The sequence below is a fragment of the Galleria mellonella genome, unplaced genomic scaffold, assembly GCF_026898425.1.
Source record: "Galleria mellonella isolate WM207_F2 unplaced genomic scaffold, CSIRO_AGI_GalMel_v1 utg150, whole genome shotgun sequence".
NCBI lineage: Eukaryota > Metazoa > Arthropoda > Insecta > Lepidoptera > Pyralidae > Galleria > Galleria mellonella.
In genome coordinates, this window is record NW_026442002.1 from 2,585,380 (window position 1) to 2,603,159 (window position 17,780).

Sequence of the window (17,780 nt, forward strand, 5' to 3'; positions counted from 1 at the left end):
AAATATACCCTATCAGATCGACCTACACGCGGTTCCCCCTGGAAACCATCGTGAATGATTTATCGTTGAATTCGTCGCGATGGGCTAATTGACCTGACATCATCCTCACCTGTCATCTGGTGTTCCGCCAGTGGCCACCTGGCGGGGCACCAGTGAGAGGTGATAGGTGAAGATGAAATGTATATCGTTAGCGCTGGTAAGATTACCATTCCATTATCATCCATTAAAAAAACCTGCAAGCGCTGGTGAACACTGGGGTAAGTACCAGCGGGATAATAAGAAAAAAAAGAAAGAAACATACAACAAAACCCACACAGGGGTTATAATAAAAAAAATATGAATAAAAAATATATATTTACAAAACTACTCCAGCAGTCTAGCAATAATATGTGTGTGTGTGCGCGCGCGTGTGTGCGTGTGGCGTGTGTATGTATATGTGTCGTGTGTGTGTGTGTGTGTGTGTATGTGTGCCGTGTGTGTGTGTGTGTGTGTGTGTGCGCGCGCGTGTGCCGTGTGTGTGTGTGTGTGTGTGCGCGCGTGTGCCGTGTGTGTGTGTGTGTGTGTGCGCGCGTGTGCCGTGTGTGTGTGTATGTGTGTGCGTGTGCCGTGTGCGTGTGTGTATGTGTGTGCGTGTGCCTTGTGTGTGTACGTGCTGTTACAGCCCTAGCATGTAGACATATTATTGCTGACCAGCAATACCATTTATTTCCATTCACATCAGCAGTATTATGCCTATATAAATTCATACAATATCTAAATCAGCCATTCGTAATTTGGCTAGCCAAATTGCTGGTCAGCTACGAACCTGGTTTCTGCTCGCCGATCTAGTCAATAAATGATGATGATTATACTGAACCTGGATGATTATCATCCAGGTTCAATAAAACCCTGAACCAATTGTTTTACGCGTCGCGAATCAAAGTGAACCTTCAAATTAGTGAAAGTGTACTATTAGCTGTGTATAAAAGAAAATTTTAAACAAATAATTTCGGTGTGTGGGGAAAAAGTTGATTTTTTTTTAATATTAAACAAGTGCCCCACACTAACAGTGCGTTGCAGGGGGGAAAGGATTGTCCGTAATGACCCATTGCTATACAATCACAATGGGTTAGCAATACACCCCCATCAATGTTAAACTTCGTACTGGCCATCTGTAAACTATTAGAATGTAGATAATTTAAAACATAGAGTTGTCATTGGAAAATTATTATCATTATTGCGCAGTGGAAGCGTGCTGGGCCCATAACCTTTTATACATATAGAGTTTGGGCTAAATATCAGAGAACAACAAATAATAGGAATCGAGTGATGTTTTTAGTAGCAAGATAATTTTATTAAGGTAACAATTCAGTAACAGACAGGTACAATAAAACAAACTAACTATCGAGAAGTATTTACACTATAACAGAAAGTTCAAAGAGCTGGTGTTTTATTTTCTGTACTGATTGCGTTTATTAATAATATATGCGCCCTTCGAACCAACCAATATCATATAACTCAATACCAATATTTTAAAATCAGGTCGACCTCCACGCGGTTCCCCCTGGAAACCATCGTGGTTATTTCTAGTGGAATTCGTCACGATAGGCTAACTGACCTGCTTTTTTATCCTCACCAATCACCCCTCACTGGTGCCCCGGCAGCGTAAACCGATAGCACAGGCGGGATCACCATTCCATTATCATCCATCAAAACAAACAGTACAATTGCAATTTTTGCTAGAATGAGACAAGACAAAGTTAAGTGGCTCCATCTGGTAGATTCGAGTGGAGATAATAAAAAAAATTATTCATTTGAATAAATATTTATTGCACATAATACAATTGGCTTTATTTATTACATACTTTTTTTATACAACTTAGAAAGGCAAACAAGCTGACGGCCCACCTGATGGTAAGTGGTAACCGTCGCCTATGGACATGAACAATAGTATAGACATAACAGAGTATACTGTTTCGTCCATGATACCCCCCGTGCGTTACCATTCCTGAGGACTCAGGTGTTATTCCCCTGTACCCTGTAAATTCACTGCCACATTTCACCCTTCAAACCGAAACACAGCCATGCAAACACAACTGCTTCACGGTAGAAACACGAATGGGACAAACGACTTTTGTACAAAGTCTCCCTCTGGTAAACTTACAACTATATTAAAATACCTTACTTTTAACTTCCTTTTTGCTTGCGACTTAATTGGTCTTAAAATAGGATCCTTCCATGAAATAGACAATACTAGATGACATATCAAGATAAAATTAACATCAGTTATTAAGACAGACTTATAGAAATAAAACCATGAAAACTGCATCCAATTTTGTGCAGTAATTTTTTTGACACACTTGGGAAAAATATGTACAGAGAGCCAGACAAAAATATCTAAAAATTATGTTTCAGCTCCTACTGGTTCTATTCAGACCTCTCAAATTATTTTTTCTTAAACATCTCCCATGTATTGCCCTGTGGTCCCAGCATAGAATGGGCCACCCCTTCCTTTACCATGGGTGTTATAAGAGATGACTAAAGGAAGGCGAGAGATGGTCAGCAGCGTCCCTTCTATAACATCACGAAAGCCTAACTGCGGTCGCCAATTCACATGCCAAGCGTGGCAACTATTGGCAAAACTCCCCTTATAGGGAAGGCTTATGTCCAGCAGTGGACAGACAACCGTGATGAATACACCTAGAATTCAGAATGATGGTTTCCAGAGGGTTGACCTGCTTCTGCTTCACCTATCATCCTTCACTGATTCTCCGACAGTGAATACCGACAGCGCAGACAGGGTTACCATTCCACTACCATTCATTACCAAAAACCTCACTAGTTCCCCGCGAGTGCATATCGATAGCGCAGGGGTTACAATTCCATATTCATCCAATAAAAAAAATAGGATCACTAGAACCCATCTCTCTCTAGAATACTAGCAATCCCCTCCCCATAGCCTCCCTATTGGAACGACCTTAAACTATTAAGTTAATATGGGTAACTCAATTTTGTTATTATTTTTCAATCGCGTACGAATTACTTAATAACTCTTGACATCAGAGGGCGCTATACTCATACGAGCGGTAGCAGTGGACAACATATTATAAAAACGATGATGAGATGATGATTACGATGATGATGATCATATAAGGAAGCCCCTATCTGGTAGAGTGTAATGCAACACCGCCACCGGCTTGTAAGGGTCCGGCTGGGTCTGAGGTGGCAGCGGTTCGGCTGACACGTCCTGTTTCTTCTTGCACACTGAATACCTTTTAGACTTTATGTTAAGATGTACCTGGAAAAATAAATATTGATTGAATGGTCGATTGGTTAAATGATTAGTTGATTGGATTAACAATACATTGGTTAGATTAATTGAATAGATGATTACTTTTACTGATTGATTGGAATAATGATAGAATAAGTTGTTCAAAAAAAAATATAAAAAATGCCGTGCACTTCTTTTGTTTTAAAAGAAAATAATAAGGTGTAAAATAAAAAAGTAAGCTAAAAATGACCTATGAAGTCATATATATAATTGACGTCGCTCTAACGCGTGTACAGTGACGTTTGACTGTCTTTTGGCCCATTATTGACAATCTTGATGTGTGTGATCTAAGATCTTCATCCAATCTATCAAATTATGCAATCGATTATTCATCTTTTCAATCGTAAATCAAAATTATCATTATTCCAATCAACCATCGAACCAATCAATATTATAAAATTATACAATATATTATTCATTTTTTCAATCGCTTAACCAAATAATCATTATTCCAATCAACCATCCAACCAATCAATATTATCAAATTATACAATATATTATTCATTTTTTCAATCGCTTAACCAAATAATCATTATTCCAATCAACCATCCAACCAATCAATATTATCAAATTATACAATATATTATTCATTTTTTCAATCGCTTAACCAAATAATCATTATTCCAATCAACCATCCAACCAATCAATATTTCATTCAATCTATCACTAATCCATTCCTTTATTCGCCCAATCAGTCATCAATCTTGAGAATCGCTCGACTCACCTGTCGATTGTGCTTGTACAAGTTGGACTGCTGCGAGAATGTGGTGGGACAATACTCGCATATGAACGGCCTCTCGCCTGTATGGGTCCTTATGTGCGACTCCAACTGTACCTTCGTCTGGACAATAGAAATAAATATTATTTATTTATTAAACCGGAGGGAGACTTTGTACAAAAGTCGTTTGCTTGGGCACCTCTGTCCCATTCGTGTTTCTACCGTGAAGCAGTTGTGTTTGCATGGCTGTGTTTCGGTTTGAAGGGTGGTATATGGCAGTGAATTTACAGGGTACAGAGGAATAACACTCGAGTCCTCAGGGATGACAACGCATGGGGGGTATCATGGATGAAAGAGTATACTCTTTTATGTCCATGGTACTGCCCATGTCTATAGGCGACGGTTACCACCTTTCATCAGGTGGGCCGTCAGCTTGTTTGCCATTCCGAGTTGTATAAAAAAACTTATTTACTTTGATATGAATATGTTTTCTACAAATAAACTTTAATGTAAGCATTTTTTAAGTTATTTTCAAACAATTTCAGTTAAAAAGAATGGACACCTTCAAATTATATGTTACCAAGTTTTTTTTTTTTAATTATATCTTATATATAAAATTCTCGTGTCGCGGTGTTTGTTACCAAACTCCTCCGAAACGGTTTAACCGATTTTTATAAAATTTTGTGTGCATATCCAGTAGGTCTGAGAATCGGCCAACATCTATTTTTCATACCCGTCAATGATAAAGGTGACCCTCCCCAAAATATTTTTTTTTGACAAATTTTTCCATTTTTATTTTATTATGATTTAGCATTGAAAAATACATACAACTTAAAATTTTCATCGTTTTACGATCAACCTCTGTATTTTAATCGTGATTTTTATATTTCGCAATAAGTGGTAAAACAACGTTTACGGGGTCAGGTAGTAATTAATAATAATCACCAATATATCAGCCTTTCCACTGTCCACTGTTGAACATAGGTCTTTTCCATAAAGGGGCTTTTTACCCAGTAGTGTTACCCAGTAGTTGCCATACTAAGTTGGCAACTTCAATTAGGCTTTGGTGATGTTTCAAGACGGACGCTGCTGCCCCTGTCTCGATCAATAAGTTCCCTCAGTCGCCTCTTACGACATCCACATTGTTAGTAATGCGAACTACCAGTCTCATTGCTGGCAATATACCCTGTCAGGTCAACCTCCACGCGGTAACCTCTGGAAAGCATCGTGCTGAATTCCAGGTGTATTCATCACGATGGACTAACTGACCTGCCCTTTCAATCTCACCTATCATCTCTCACTGGTGCCGGGGCACCCGGGGCAGTGAGAGATGATAGGTGTGTGGGAAAAAGTTGATTTTTTTTTTATATTTAACAACTCACTGGTGCCCCGCCAGCGTATACCGATAGCGCAGGCGTGGCTACCACTCCATTATCAACTATTAAAAAAAATACACTAACCGGGAACCCTTTGCCACAGTGATGGCATATCTTGTTGTTTGGCCTTCCACGGTGCACGTTCCTAATGTGCTGATCGAGTCCCATGCGGTTCTTGGACGGCTGTGGAAACAGAATTCTCATTTACTAGTCTTCACCGATTGATTACAGGCAGAGACTGAGAGCTGGTTAATGGATTGGCCTCATCATTTATTGACAATCAACCTGACAATCAAACAGCAGATTGGATTATTGTTCTATAAGGAACAGATTGCCAATTAGCAGACTAGAAAAAGAAAGAAAAAAAAAAACTAGTCTTCATCAGGGACTTCGTTCACGTCACCAGGATAGCTTTACTGACCAGGATAAAAAACCTATATCCTTCCCAATCCCACATAGTACGTATATACTGAATTTCATAATGATTGGTTAAGCTGTTAAGGCACTATAAGTTAACAAACAAACAAACTTGCTTTCACATTTATAATATTATTAATTATTATTATTATATCAGCAGTTAACTGTCCACTGCTGGGGGGAAAAGGGATTGTTAGTAATGAGGTCAAATAACACCATTACATTACGTCATCATGGGCTAACTGACCTGCTTGTTACCATTCCATTATTACCCATTAAAAAAAACTGTCCACAGCTGAACATAAGCCTCCCATAAAGAAGTTTTGCCAGTAGTTGCCACGCTTGGCAGGCGGATTGGCAACCGTAGTTAGGCTTTGGAGATGTTTTAAGAGGAACGCTGCTGCCCATCCCTCGCCCTCCTTTAGTCGCCTCTTAGGACACCCACGGTAAAGGAAGGAGTGGACCATTCTATGCCGGGACCACACGGCTATAACTCATATACCTTGAGGCAAATGTGACACTGGTACGTTTTGTGCAGATGTTTCTCCTCGATGTGGTCGCGCAGCTTCGTTTTGTCCGCAAACCGCCGGTTGCAGTGGTCGCATATAAACCTATAACACGCCCCGCAAATTTCATACGAGAAGCAGTAAATTAAAATTTAATTTCATTTATGCCATTCGTCTAATTCATTTATCGCATCTGTGACTCAGAAAAACTACACAATCCATTTATTTCATTAATTTCACTCATTTCATTAGATCTATTCATTTCATTCATTCTATTCATTTCATTCATTCTATTCATTTCATTCATTCTATTCATTTCATTCATTCTACTCATTTCATTCATTCTATTCATTTAATTAATTCTACTCACTTCATTATTTCCATTCATTTTATTAATTCTATTCATTTCATTCAATCTACTCATTTCATTAATTCCATTCATTTCACTTATTTCATTAATTCTATTCATTTCATTAATTCCATTCATTTCACTTATTCATTAATTCCATTCATTTCACTTATTCATTAATTCCATTCATTTCACTCATTTCATTAATTCTATTCATTTCACTCATTGCATTAATTCTATTCATTTCATTAATTCCATTCATTTCACTCATTTCAATAATCCCATTAATTTCATTCATTTCATTAATTTCATTCTCTTTTTTTATTTCCTTAATTTCGTTCATTTCATTACATTATTTATCGTTCATTTGAAACACGAAATACAAGGTTTTACATATAAAAATCATAAGTGCACGCGTCTACGCTATATATGCATGTAAATATATCTAATATTTACATACCGGGGGTAAAGGGATTGTTAGTAATGCAGACTGAGGATCCCATTGCTAACAATATACCCAACCAGGTCGATCTGCTCTCGGTTCTCCCTGGAAACTATCATGGTTAATTCCTGACGAATTCATCATGATGGGCTAACTGGCCTGTTTTCATTCTCATCTATCACCCTTCACTGGTGCTCCGCCAGCGTATCCCGTTAGCGCAGGCGGGGTTACCATACCATTTTCACCCATTAAAAAAAATATTTACATATCTTCATATTATTTTTATTTACATTAATTTATTATGTTATTTCAATATGTCAGTGTTAATTTAATCCTTTATTTGCTCCATTACATTTTAAAAAACTCAATACACTAGTCATTTCATTTATTCTTTTCATTTATTTCATTTGTTACATTCACTTCATTTTTTTTTATGCTACTTATAATGGCAAACAAGCTGACGGCCCACCTGATGGAAAGTGGTAACCGTCACCCATGGGCATTTCGCCCATGATACCCCGCATGCGTTGCCATTCCTGAGGACTCAGGTATTATTCCTCTGTACCCAGTAAATTCACGCCATATCCCACCCTTCAAACCGAAACACAGCCATGCAAACACAACTGCTTCACGATTGAAACACGAATAAGGGCAGAGGTACCCAAGCAATCGACTTTTGTACAAAGTCTCCCTCTGGTGACTTCATTTATTCAGATATTGCTCCACATAAAAGCAGTTCTAATAAACATACCTGAGTTGTTCATGGCTGACGTGCTTGAGGCTGTTCTTCATATGACGCTGGTAAGAGCAGACGGATGAGAAGCTCACACCACACGTGGAACAGAAGGCGGCCGCCGTGGTGCTCTTGCCCTGCAGTATTTCTTTTTTTTATGCAACTTACAATGGCAAACAAGCTGACGGCCCACCTGATGGAAAGTGGTTACTGTCGCCTATAGACATGAGCAGTACCATGGACATAACAGAGTATACTGTTTCGCTCATGATACCCCCCATGCGTTGCCAATCCTGAGGACTCAGGTGTTATTTCTCTGTACCCTGTAAATTCAGGCGAGTTAGCAATAGCAGTTAAAACTTGTAGATGCCCATCCCTCGACCATAAAGCTCCCTTAGTCGCTTCTTATGACATCCACGGCAAAGAAAGGGATGGCCTATTCTACGCTGGGACTTACATAGCGATTATCATGTTTAATTCCAGGTAAATTCATCATGATGCACCAACCGACCTGTCTTTTCTACCTCATTAATCATCCGTCACTGGTGCCCCGCCAGCGTATCCCAATAGTGCAGGCGGGGTTACCATTCCATTATCACCTATTTGCTCATGGCAGTTACACAGACAAAGCCAGTATAATAGTATAGTCACCACCTCGGCGGCGTGTTTCTCCAGGTGGCGCTTGAGGCTGGTCTTCCAGCGGAACACCTTGTCACACACCGTGCACGGGAACGCGTTGTGGAACTCGTGCACTGCGCTGCAACAAGCGACGATATGGCATTAAACGAAACGATACGATATGATGTGATGTGATGCGATGCGATACGATATGATATGCTGTGATATTTGATTTTTAGGAAGAACTTGTTTTCTATTTTGTAGAATATGATTGAAAATATGTTTTTTTTTATATAGTTTTATTTTTATATATTTATATAACATTTTATTTACTTCTTTTTATATTATGTGTTTGCTTTTAATGAATTACTCAAGCTGTGCACATAATGTGATTGGATTATAACCTAGCCGAATCACAAATGTAATTATTATTTAAGTTTTTTATGGTTGTGATCTGTTTTATGTGCCAATAAAATAAAATAAAAAAAACTAAAATATGATATGGTGTAATATGATATGACATGATGTGATATTATATGATATCATATGATGCGATGTGATGTGATATTATATGATATGATGTGATATGACTCGATGTGATGTGATATGATATGATGTAATGCGATTTGAATTGATGTGATGTGATGATCAGTTAAGCCGTTTCTGAGATTAGCGTGTACAAACGTACAGACAAACAGACAAAATTTCTAAAAATCTTTGTTTTTGGTTCTATTGCGTTCATAAAGCCTACAATAGTTTCTCTTATATACCTTCCATGTACAGACAGCAACCAGTTTTGATTTTATTATATGTATTGATTTTATTTAATCTTCAAATAAAATGAACCTATTAAAAAAAACATCTTACAGTCTATGGTTCATGAGGCCAGCCCGATGCGTGAAAGTTTTATCGCATTCTGAGCACTGCACGCGCGCCTTGTGTGTGTCTTTGTGGTACCGATGCGTGTCTATGGAACTGAAACAAGCAATGTACATTTTAATACGTGGAGGGTACATTGATTTTGGATGGGATGAAAATGGAATGATAACCCCGCCTGCGTTAACAGTATACACTGACGGGGCACCAATGAGGGTAGATATGTAAGGATAACAGCAGGCAAGTCGACTCATTACGACGGTTACCACTTTCCACCAGCTTTCTTCAGGGTCGGCAACGCACGCGTAATAACTCTGGTATTGCAGGTGTTCATAGGCTACGGTGAGCGCTTGCCATCGGGTAGGCAGTGTGTTTGTTTGCCACCTCAGTGGTATAAAAAAAAAAACTAAAATGTACGCTACGCTAGAGTTAGAATAGAGGACGTGTACTATACACATCTCGGTCGAGCGAAGTCGCGAGTAGAAACTAGTATTTGAACCACTTACTTGGACAATTTCCCGCACAGATCACACTTGTACCTCTTGAGCGATATATCGTGCGTACTAAAGTAGTGCTGCTGCATCACCTTCATGTCCTGGGTCCGTTTCTGGCAGATGCTGCATTCGTACCTGGAGTACAATACCATAACAACTTAGAATGGCAAACAAGCTGACGGCCCACCTGATGGAAAGTGATAACCGTCGCCTATAGACATGAGCAGTACCGTGGACATAACAGACTATACCGTTACGCCCATGATACCCCCCATGCGTTGCCATTCCTGAGGACTCAGGTGTTATTCCACTGTACCCTGTAAATTTACTGCTATATCCCACCCTTCAAACAGAAACACAGCCATGCAAACACAATTGCTTCACAATTGAAATAGGAATGGTACAGAGGTACCCAAGCAAACGACTTATTAGTTCATTATGCAATGTGGACTCGCCATAGCATGGGCCACCCCTTCTTTTTCCGTGAGTGCCGTGAGCGACTATGGGAGTCAAGGGATAGACAGCAGTGTCCCACCACCATCACCAAAGCCTAACTACAGTTGCCAACTCGTCTGCCAAGCATAGCAACTACTGGTAAAAGCTATCTGCCATTTCTGAAAATAAACTTCCCCATAAACTACCATAAGATACGATCCTGAGCCACCTGCTTCCACTGAATCTTTGCAATGCACTAGAGGTTGCCACTCCATCTAATGTGGGAATCGTCCTACACTACGTTTGCACGTACGGAGCCGCCACTCAAGAAGCCTTTTTTCCCCTTCTGTTGTCTGTTCTTCGAGCTATGCGACCAGCCTGTTACCGCTTTAGCAACAATAAGTTTCCCTTAGTCGCCTCTCACAACAATCACGGGAGGGGGGAAAGGGATTGTTAGTAATGGACTAGGAATTCCATTGCTAGCAATATAACCAACCAGGTCGACCTCCACGTGGTTCCACCTGTTAACTATCATAGTTAATTCCTGATGAATTCATCATGATGGGCTAACTGGCCTGTTTTCATTCTCATCTATCACCCTTCACTGGTGCCCCGTCAGCGTATACCGTTAACAAAGGCAAGGTTACCATTCCGTTATCATCCATAAAAAAAAGACACCCACGGGAAAGGAAGGAGTGGCCATACTATGCCGGGACCACACGGATAGGCTTTATAATATTTTATACTAGCTGTTGCCCGCGACTTCGTCCGCGTTTCCTTCATTTTTCGTAAAATAAGTAGCCTTACGGTTCAGTCGTTTTAATGTAACAAACACATTTCCCTTCACTGCTCTGCTCCTATTGACCGTAGCGCGATGAAAAGTATACTATAACCTGCCCAAGTGTATGAAGAATAATTGTACCAAGTTTCGTTAAAATCCGTCGAGTAGTTTTTGTTTCTATAACGAACATACAGACAGACAGACAGACAAAAATTTTACTGATTGCATTTTTGGCATCAGTATCGATCACTAATCACCGCCTGATACGTTATTTTGGAAATATATTTCATGTACAGAATTGACCTCTCTACAGATTTATTATAAGTATAGATTAAAAATATACCTTCTCATATGTCTCTTGTAATGCGCCGTGAAGGACTCCACTGAGGCTATAACAGTTTTACATATAGGACAACTATAGTCGCCTAGTTCCTGAAACAATACATTTTTATTTATTTATTTATTGTACAAAATTCACATCTCCCCTCTTAAGGAGAGGAGATGGTAAACTAACCCCCGGCAGAAGCACAGTCGGCCGCGGTTCAGGGCCCCAGGGAGAGAAACCGGCGTACAATGCGGACAGAATCTAAGAGCACCGCTTTCTGCATCTTTTCCGGGAGTGAGCCGCCTCGGAATCCCAACCGTCTGAGATGTTGTTTTAGACTGGTTGGGATAAGACCGTTCACCGACATAACGATTGGAATGATTTCGGTGGACGCCATCCCCCACATTTCGGTCACCTCGTGAGCCAGGTCGAGATATTTTCTCTTTTTCTCTTACCACATTATTATTATTTTATTAAACTTTACAAAATTCTCATCTCCCCTCTTAAGGAGAGGAGATGGCAACTAACTATTATCATTATTGCTATATACTCGATGCTATATATTTTATTTATTTATTAATTAAACACAAGAAATATACAACGTGAGTACCTTGGAACCCGCACTAGCCGTACCTGTATCCCGGTCAAGCAGACGAATTAGCGGGTAAAAGCTAGCTTTATTTTATTAGATAGATACTCGTTTATTGTTTCCTCCAAAAGATTACAATAGTAAACTTTATTATAGATACAAACAATTACAAGAAATAATCACAGTGAGAAAACAATGGGCGATCTAATCTTATTCTATGGGGGTATGGGGGGGAGGGATTGTTAGTACGGTAACCTCTCATTCGCGAAGCCGTACTTCAGAGCTAACTCTTGATGGAGTATTTTGGCTACCTGGTTGTGTCTGTGCAAGTACTCAGTGTTGGCAAGAGCTGAACAACCCGAAAGCACATGTCTGAGTGACTCTCCGGGATGGCGACACGCCCGACAGATGTCCTCTGTGCCATCCTTCAGAATGTGCTTTCGGTAATTGTTCGTCTTAACCACCTGATCCTGTATTGACACAGACAAAACCCTCGGTCTCTCCGAAGAGATCGCCGAATTGTAGCCAGTGCGCGGAGGTCTTCGCGTTCGCGTTGACGTTCGGCCCGTGAAGGGCTTTGAAGAACCTTCCGTGCAACTCCTTCTCTTTCCATACGGCCTCCCGCTGAGAGGTACCCAGGACTTCGAGTTTATGCCAGTCCTCTTTAGCAAGGGAAAGAGAGGTGAATCCTTTGTCACATTCTATGACTTCTCTATGCATACCCTCGTCTCTTTTTTGTAGAAAATATGTCCTGACGCTGTCGATCTCGCGGTTGTGCATGGTCTTAACGCTTAACAAGCCTCGACCACCAGCCTTCCGCGGGATATACAGTCTCATGACTGACGATTTCGGGTGATGCATTCTATGGAGGGTCATAGTTGTGTGGACTTTCCGATCCAGGGCTTCGAGATCGGTTTGAGACCATCTGAGCACGCCAAAAGTGTAAAGGAGTACGGGTATGACCCAGCCGTTATAAGCTCGGACTTTATTGGCGCCCGACAAGGAACTTTTCAGTATTCTTGTAAGGCGCGCAAAAATTCCTCGCGGACTGACTGTTTCATATCCGCCTCCCTCACATCGATGTTTTGTGACATGCCCAGATACCGGTATGTTTCAGCCTCGGAGAGGGTTTTGAAATTAGAGGGATGGCAACGCATGAGGGGTATTATGGGCGAAACAGTATACTCTGTTATGTCCATGGTACTGCTCATGTCTATAGGCGACGGTTACCACTTTCCATCAGGTGGGCCATCAGCTTGTTTGCCATTCAAAGCTGTATAAAAAAATGTTCACCAGTGGACAGTTAACGGCTGAAGATGATGATGATGATGACGACGATGATGATATATACTCACAGGTGAATGTTTGCTGGTCACGTGTCTCTTATAACTCTTGCTATAATTAAAGCCGACCAAACACGATTCGCACTTGTACTCCGAGCGTACGTAACTCTCCCTTTTCGATTCGCTATCCCTTTCTAACAACATCTCCTCGTAGGTCAGTTCTATTGTTATGATTTTCTGATCGTTTGTCCCTTTTGAATTGTTTAATTCCTGAAAACAAAAAAATACTTTTCACATGTTTTTTTTTAATGGGTGTAAATAGTGGCAGCCTGCGCTAACGGTATACGCTGGGGGGGGGGGGGATTGTTTATAATGTGGACTATCAGTCCCATTACTAACAATATACCCTATCAGGTCGACCTCCACGTGGCCCCCCCTGGAAACCATCGTGGTGAATTCCAGGTGTATTCATCACGATGGGCTGACCTGCGAGGCGAGGCTACCATTCCATTATCAACCATTAAAAAAACGGTATACACTGGCGGGGCACCAGTGAGCGATGATGGGTGAGAATGAAAAGGCAGATCAGTTAGAGAGTCGTGATGAATACACCTGGAATTCAGCACGATGGTTTCCAGGGGGGAACACGTGAAAGTCGACTTGACAGGGTATATTGATAGCAATGGGACTGGTAGTTCGTATTACTAACAATCCCTTCCCCCGGATATTTCAGTTTTTTGATGGGTGAAAATGGTATGGTAACCCCGCCTGCGCTAACGGGATACGCTGGCGGAGCACCAGTGAAGGGTGATAGATGAGAATGAAAACAGGCCAGTTAGCGCATCATGATGAATTCATCGGGAATTAACCATGATAGTTTCCAGGGAGAACCGCGAGGAGGTCCACATGGTTGGGTATATTGCTAGCAATGGGATTCTCAGCTTCCATTACCAACAATCCCTTTCCCCCCAGTTGTTTATATTTCCAGGGAGTTTCCAGGGAGGAACTGCGTGCAAGTCGATCTGTAAGTGTATATTACTTTTTTTTATGAGTGAAAATGGGATGGTAACCCCGCCTACGCCCACCTGGAGTTCAGCACGATGGTTTCCAGGGGGAACAGGTGGAGGTCGAACTGACAGGGTATTTTGCTAGCAATGGGACTGATAGTCCGTATTTCTAACAATCACCATGTACATTTCAGTTAGGTTAGGTCAGTTCATTTTGAAACAGAGGTCTCAAGCCCAAAATAGTTTAGGAATCTTTCGTTTAAAGAATTGACGCCCCAGAATCGACCCTTGTACCTTATTACTGTTCACTTGTAAACTCTTCACGATCTTCCTCGCTTTCCTCTCCTTGCTGTCCTCTTTTCTCTTTCTCTTCTTATCCTTCTTCACCGTTCTTAGTAAAGTTTCCAATTCCGCATCGATATCTTTTATATCCTCCGTTTCTGATAAGGGGCATTCAGAGTGAACGGTGTCCTCTAAATCTAGAAGTGAAATTATTAGGATGTTATTAAAAAAAAAAACTGGACAAGGCGAAAGGCGGAAGTTATGGGTACCTTCGATAGCTGCAACTCACGAGTACAGCGCTGGTGTGCCTAAGTGGATGACCTAACCACCTCAGTACAGCTCCTTGTCTTCTATGCTGTTTTTGGGTGGGTTCGCTGGGCAGAATAGCACGGAATAGTTTTTAACTTGATTTGTTCAACACAAAACTGTATAATATATTTTTCACTGCGATGCGCGCGCGCGACGGGTTCGCTCGGCAAACGGGATAATTGCACTCTGCTCTGTAGCGTTTCTGGTGCGTCACTTGCCCACAGAGCATAATAAAATAGATGAACCCAGGTACAATCGACGCGAACTTAGTACAAAAAGTCGTTTGCTTGGGTACCTCTGTCTCATTCATGTTTCAACCATGAAACAGTTATGTTTGCATGACCGTGTTTCAGGTTTAAGGGTGGGATACGGCGTGAATTTACAGGGTACAGAGGAATAACACCTGAGTCCTCAGGAATGGCAATGCATGGAGGGTATCATAAGCGAAACAGTATACTCTGTTGTATGCATGGTACTGCTCATTTCTATAGGCGACGGTTACCATTTTCCAAGAGGTGGGCCGTCAGTTTATTTGCCATTCTAAGATGTATAAAAAATATTTAAAAAAAAATGTAATAGAAAACAAAATACCTTTATCATTCCATTCCTTCTTCACTTCATCCTTAACACACACTAACTGTACATCATGGATATCGGTACACTCATCTTCGATGGGAGATATGCTTATGGGGTCTACGTGGTGGACTCGAAGACGGGGCTGCCGTGTCACCTCTGTCAGTAAGCACTCGTTCAAGCTCTAAAATTGTATTATTTTTACTAACATTACAAATATATGAGGTTTTTTTTAATGGGTGAAAATGGAATGGTAACTCCGCCCGCGCTATCGGTATACACTGACCTCCATGCGATTCCCCTTGGAAACCATCATGTTTAATTCTTGTCGAATTCATCATGGTGGGCCAATTGACCTGCATTCATTCTCACCTATTATCTTCCACTGGTGCTTCGTTGGTGTATACTGATAGCGCAGGTGGGATTACCATTCCATTTACATCTATTAAAAAATGAAAAACATTGAGGGGCCACAGCTTGACATTCCAGGATTATGTGAACAGCCATTTCTTCTGCGTCTAACAGCCTCCACATAGAGGGCTAGGTTTTTAGTATTTGGTCTATTCTTAATTAATCATTTAGGTTAATTAAGTAAAAAAGGAAACAAAATTTATAACAGTAATCCATAAAAAAAAAAACATGAAATGTACAATTACCTCATTAGTATATGTTTGTAGTACCCTAAATGAGTCTTGTACTTGCTCCTTAAATGACACAGCCTTTTTGAGTAAAGCTCTGCAGTCTATACACAAATTTGGACATGTTATTTGTGTGTCGTATAGCTGTAAATTAAATTAATACTTATTTCAATGACCTCTGTGATACAATTATGAGCACATCTTTCTATACATATAGATGAGGCACCAGATTTGATTCCTGGCCACACAGATTTAGAAAAAGTTATTTTTTTTTTAAATTGGCTCTGGCCTGAATGTTCTGGGTTGTGTACACATTGATTTAAAGTTCCTTCACTCACAGAAAGCCAGATCAGTGAAATGACTTGTATTTTCTTTAAAAAAAAATAGCACTGTGCAGAACCATGCCAAATTGCTAAACTGTTTATAATTACTTTTCTCCATCCAAAGGTTGTCTGGAAGAGATCTCTCTTAGCGATTAGGGTGTCCATTATTTTCTTAGTATAATCTTTTCTTGTAATTGTTTATATATTTTTTTATAAGAAGTTTACTACTGTAACCTTTTGAAGGAAACAATAAAGAATATAATATATCTATATATATTGTTGACAAGTGTCTGACATTTTTGATGTATTTTTTTTATTTATATCATTTAAAATTTTAGAAGTCATTAAAATTCGAATTTTAACATTTATACTTTTTAAGTTTTAATATTTGCATGCCTAATTATGTCAAAATATGAGGACTTATACTTTTGTAACATTTATAAACTAAAAATATGTTTCTTGTAAATAAATAAATATATTATTATAATTATTGTTGTAAAGGCGGATTCATCAACAGGTTGAGAGGCAGATTTTAGGGGGTGGCAAATTAAGAACAAAATAGACTGTTTTATAAATATGAAAAATTATTACTAATTACAAAAAAAAATTTAATTACTATAATTGTGAATTATGATAAATTTTAGTAGCCTACAGCTGATATATATGTTTATAAATATGTAAATCTACCACTGTAATGGCATCAGCGTGTTCGAAATTGCATAACTATATTTTTTTATTACTTACAGGTATCTCGTTCAGTATATCCACATAATATTTCTTTAGTTTCTCCTCTGTAACCGGTTTTAACGTCCGACCAAAACATAAACAAGACATGCATAGCAGTTTGCATGCAATATCTTCTTTCATCTCCATTATTTTATTGTATCAATTCATTTCATTGAAAATTAAAAAGAACAGACATACTTAATAAAAGTAATGACTTTAAATAATATCACTTATTTATTATCAAATGGAAAGTAGAGCATTTGTTTATTTATTATTAAAACTAACTCTTCAAATTGCAATCAGCAAAGGACGTCAAGAAACATTCTTTATTTAATAAAAAAAAAAAATGAGACCACGCTTTTGTCATTATACTAAATACATAGTATAGACATATAAAATTTATTATTTTAAAATTATATGTTCATTGATAAAAATAAATTATTAGTTCAGTTTCTCCTCAGTAATAAAAACAAAACACTGAAAACAAATCGCCGCCATTTTTAAAACACATGATTGACATATCGACTTGACAGTTGACAGTGATTTGACAGCTCCTGCATCCGGTGTTTATAACCACAAAATATCTTATTCTACCAGTATAGTTAATATAAAAAAAATTTATAGAAAATAATTATATTTTTACATTAAGACATGTTAGTAGGCAGTTCAC

General features: G+C 39.3%; 1 protein-coding gene across 2 annotated transcripts; it reads right to left on the bottom strand.

Moving 5' to 3' along the window:
- Window positions 1-1,785: 1,785 nt before the first annotated feature.
- On the bottom strand, window positions 1,786-17,622 carry LOC113513843 (zinc finger protein 782-like). 2 transcript variants are annotated; one of them, XM_052892292.1, is made up of 14 exons: window positions 17,129-17,621; window positions 16,080-16,205; window positions 15,442-15,607; window positions 14,554-14,738; window positions 13,325-13,522; window positions 11,399-11,487; window positions 9,852-9,974; window positions 9,337-9,444; window positions 8,506-8,608; window positions 7,870-7,988; window positions 6,324-6,432; window positions 5,489-5,587; window positions 4,035-4,151; window positions 1,786-3,277 (listed from the first exon to the last, which is right to left on the bottom strand). In XM_052892292.1, exons 1-14 carry the CDS (start codon window positions 17,255-17,257, stop codon window positions 3,125-3,127), a joined length of 1,824 nt encoding a protein of 607 aa, XP_052748252.1. In that variant the 5' UTR covers window positions 17,258-17,621; the 3' UTR covers window positions 1,786-3,124. The 2 variants fall into 2 exon arrangements, with proteins under 2 accessions (XP_052748252.1, XP_052748253.1); XM_052892293.1 differs by lacking the exon at window positions 9,852-9,974 and having other exon boundaries at window positions 17,129-17,622.
- Window positions 17,623-17,780: the final 158 nt, after the last annotated feature.

Excerpts from the sequence above, each read along its gene's own strand:
- LOC113513843 (XM_052892292.1), bottom strand. The coding sequence starts at position 17,257 with ATGGAGATGAAAGAAGATATTGCATGCAAACTGCTATGCATGTCTTGT. Across the intron at positions 15,608-16,079 it reads TACAAACATATACTAATGAG|AGCTTGAACGAGTGCTTACT; the intron begins GTAATTGTACAT and ends ATACAATTTTAG. Across the intron at positions 7,989-8,505 it reads TGGAGAAACACGCCGCCGAG|GGCAAGAGCACCACGGCGGC; the intron begins GTGGTGACTATA and ends GAAATACTGCAG.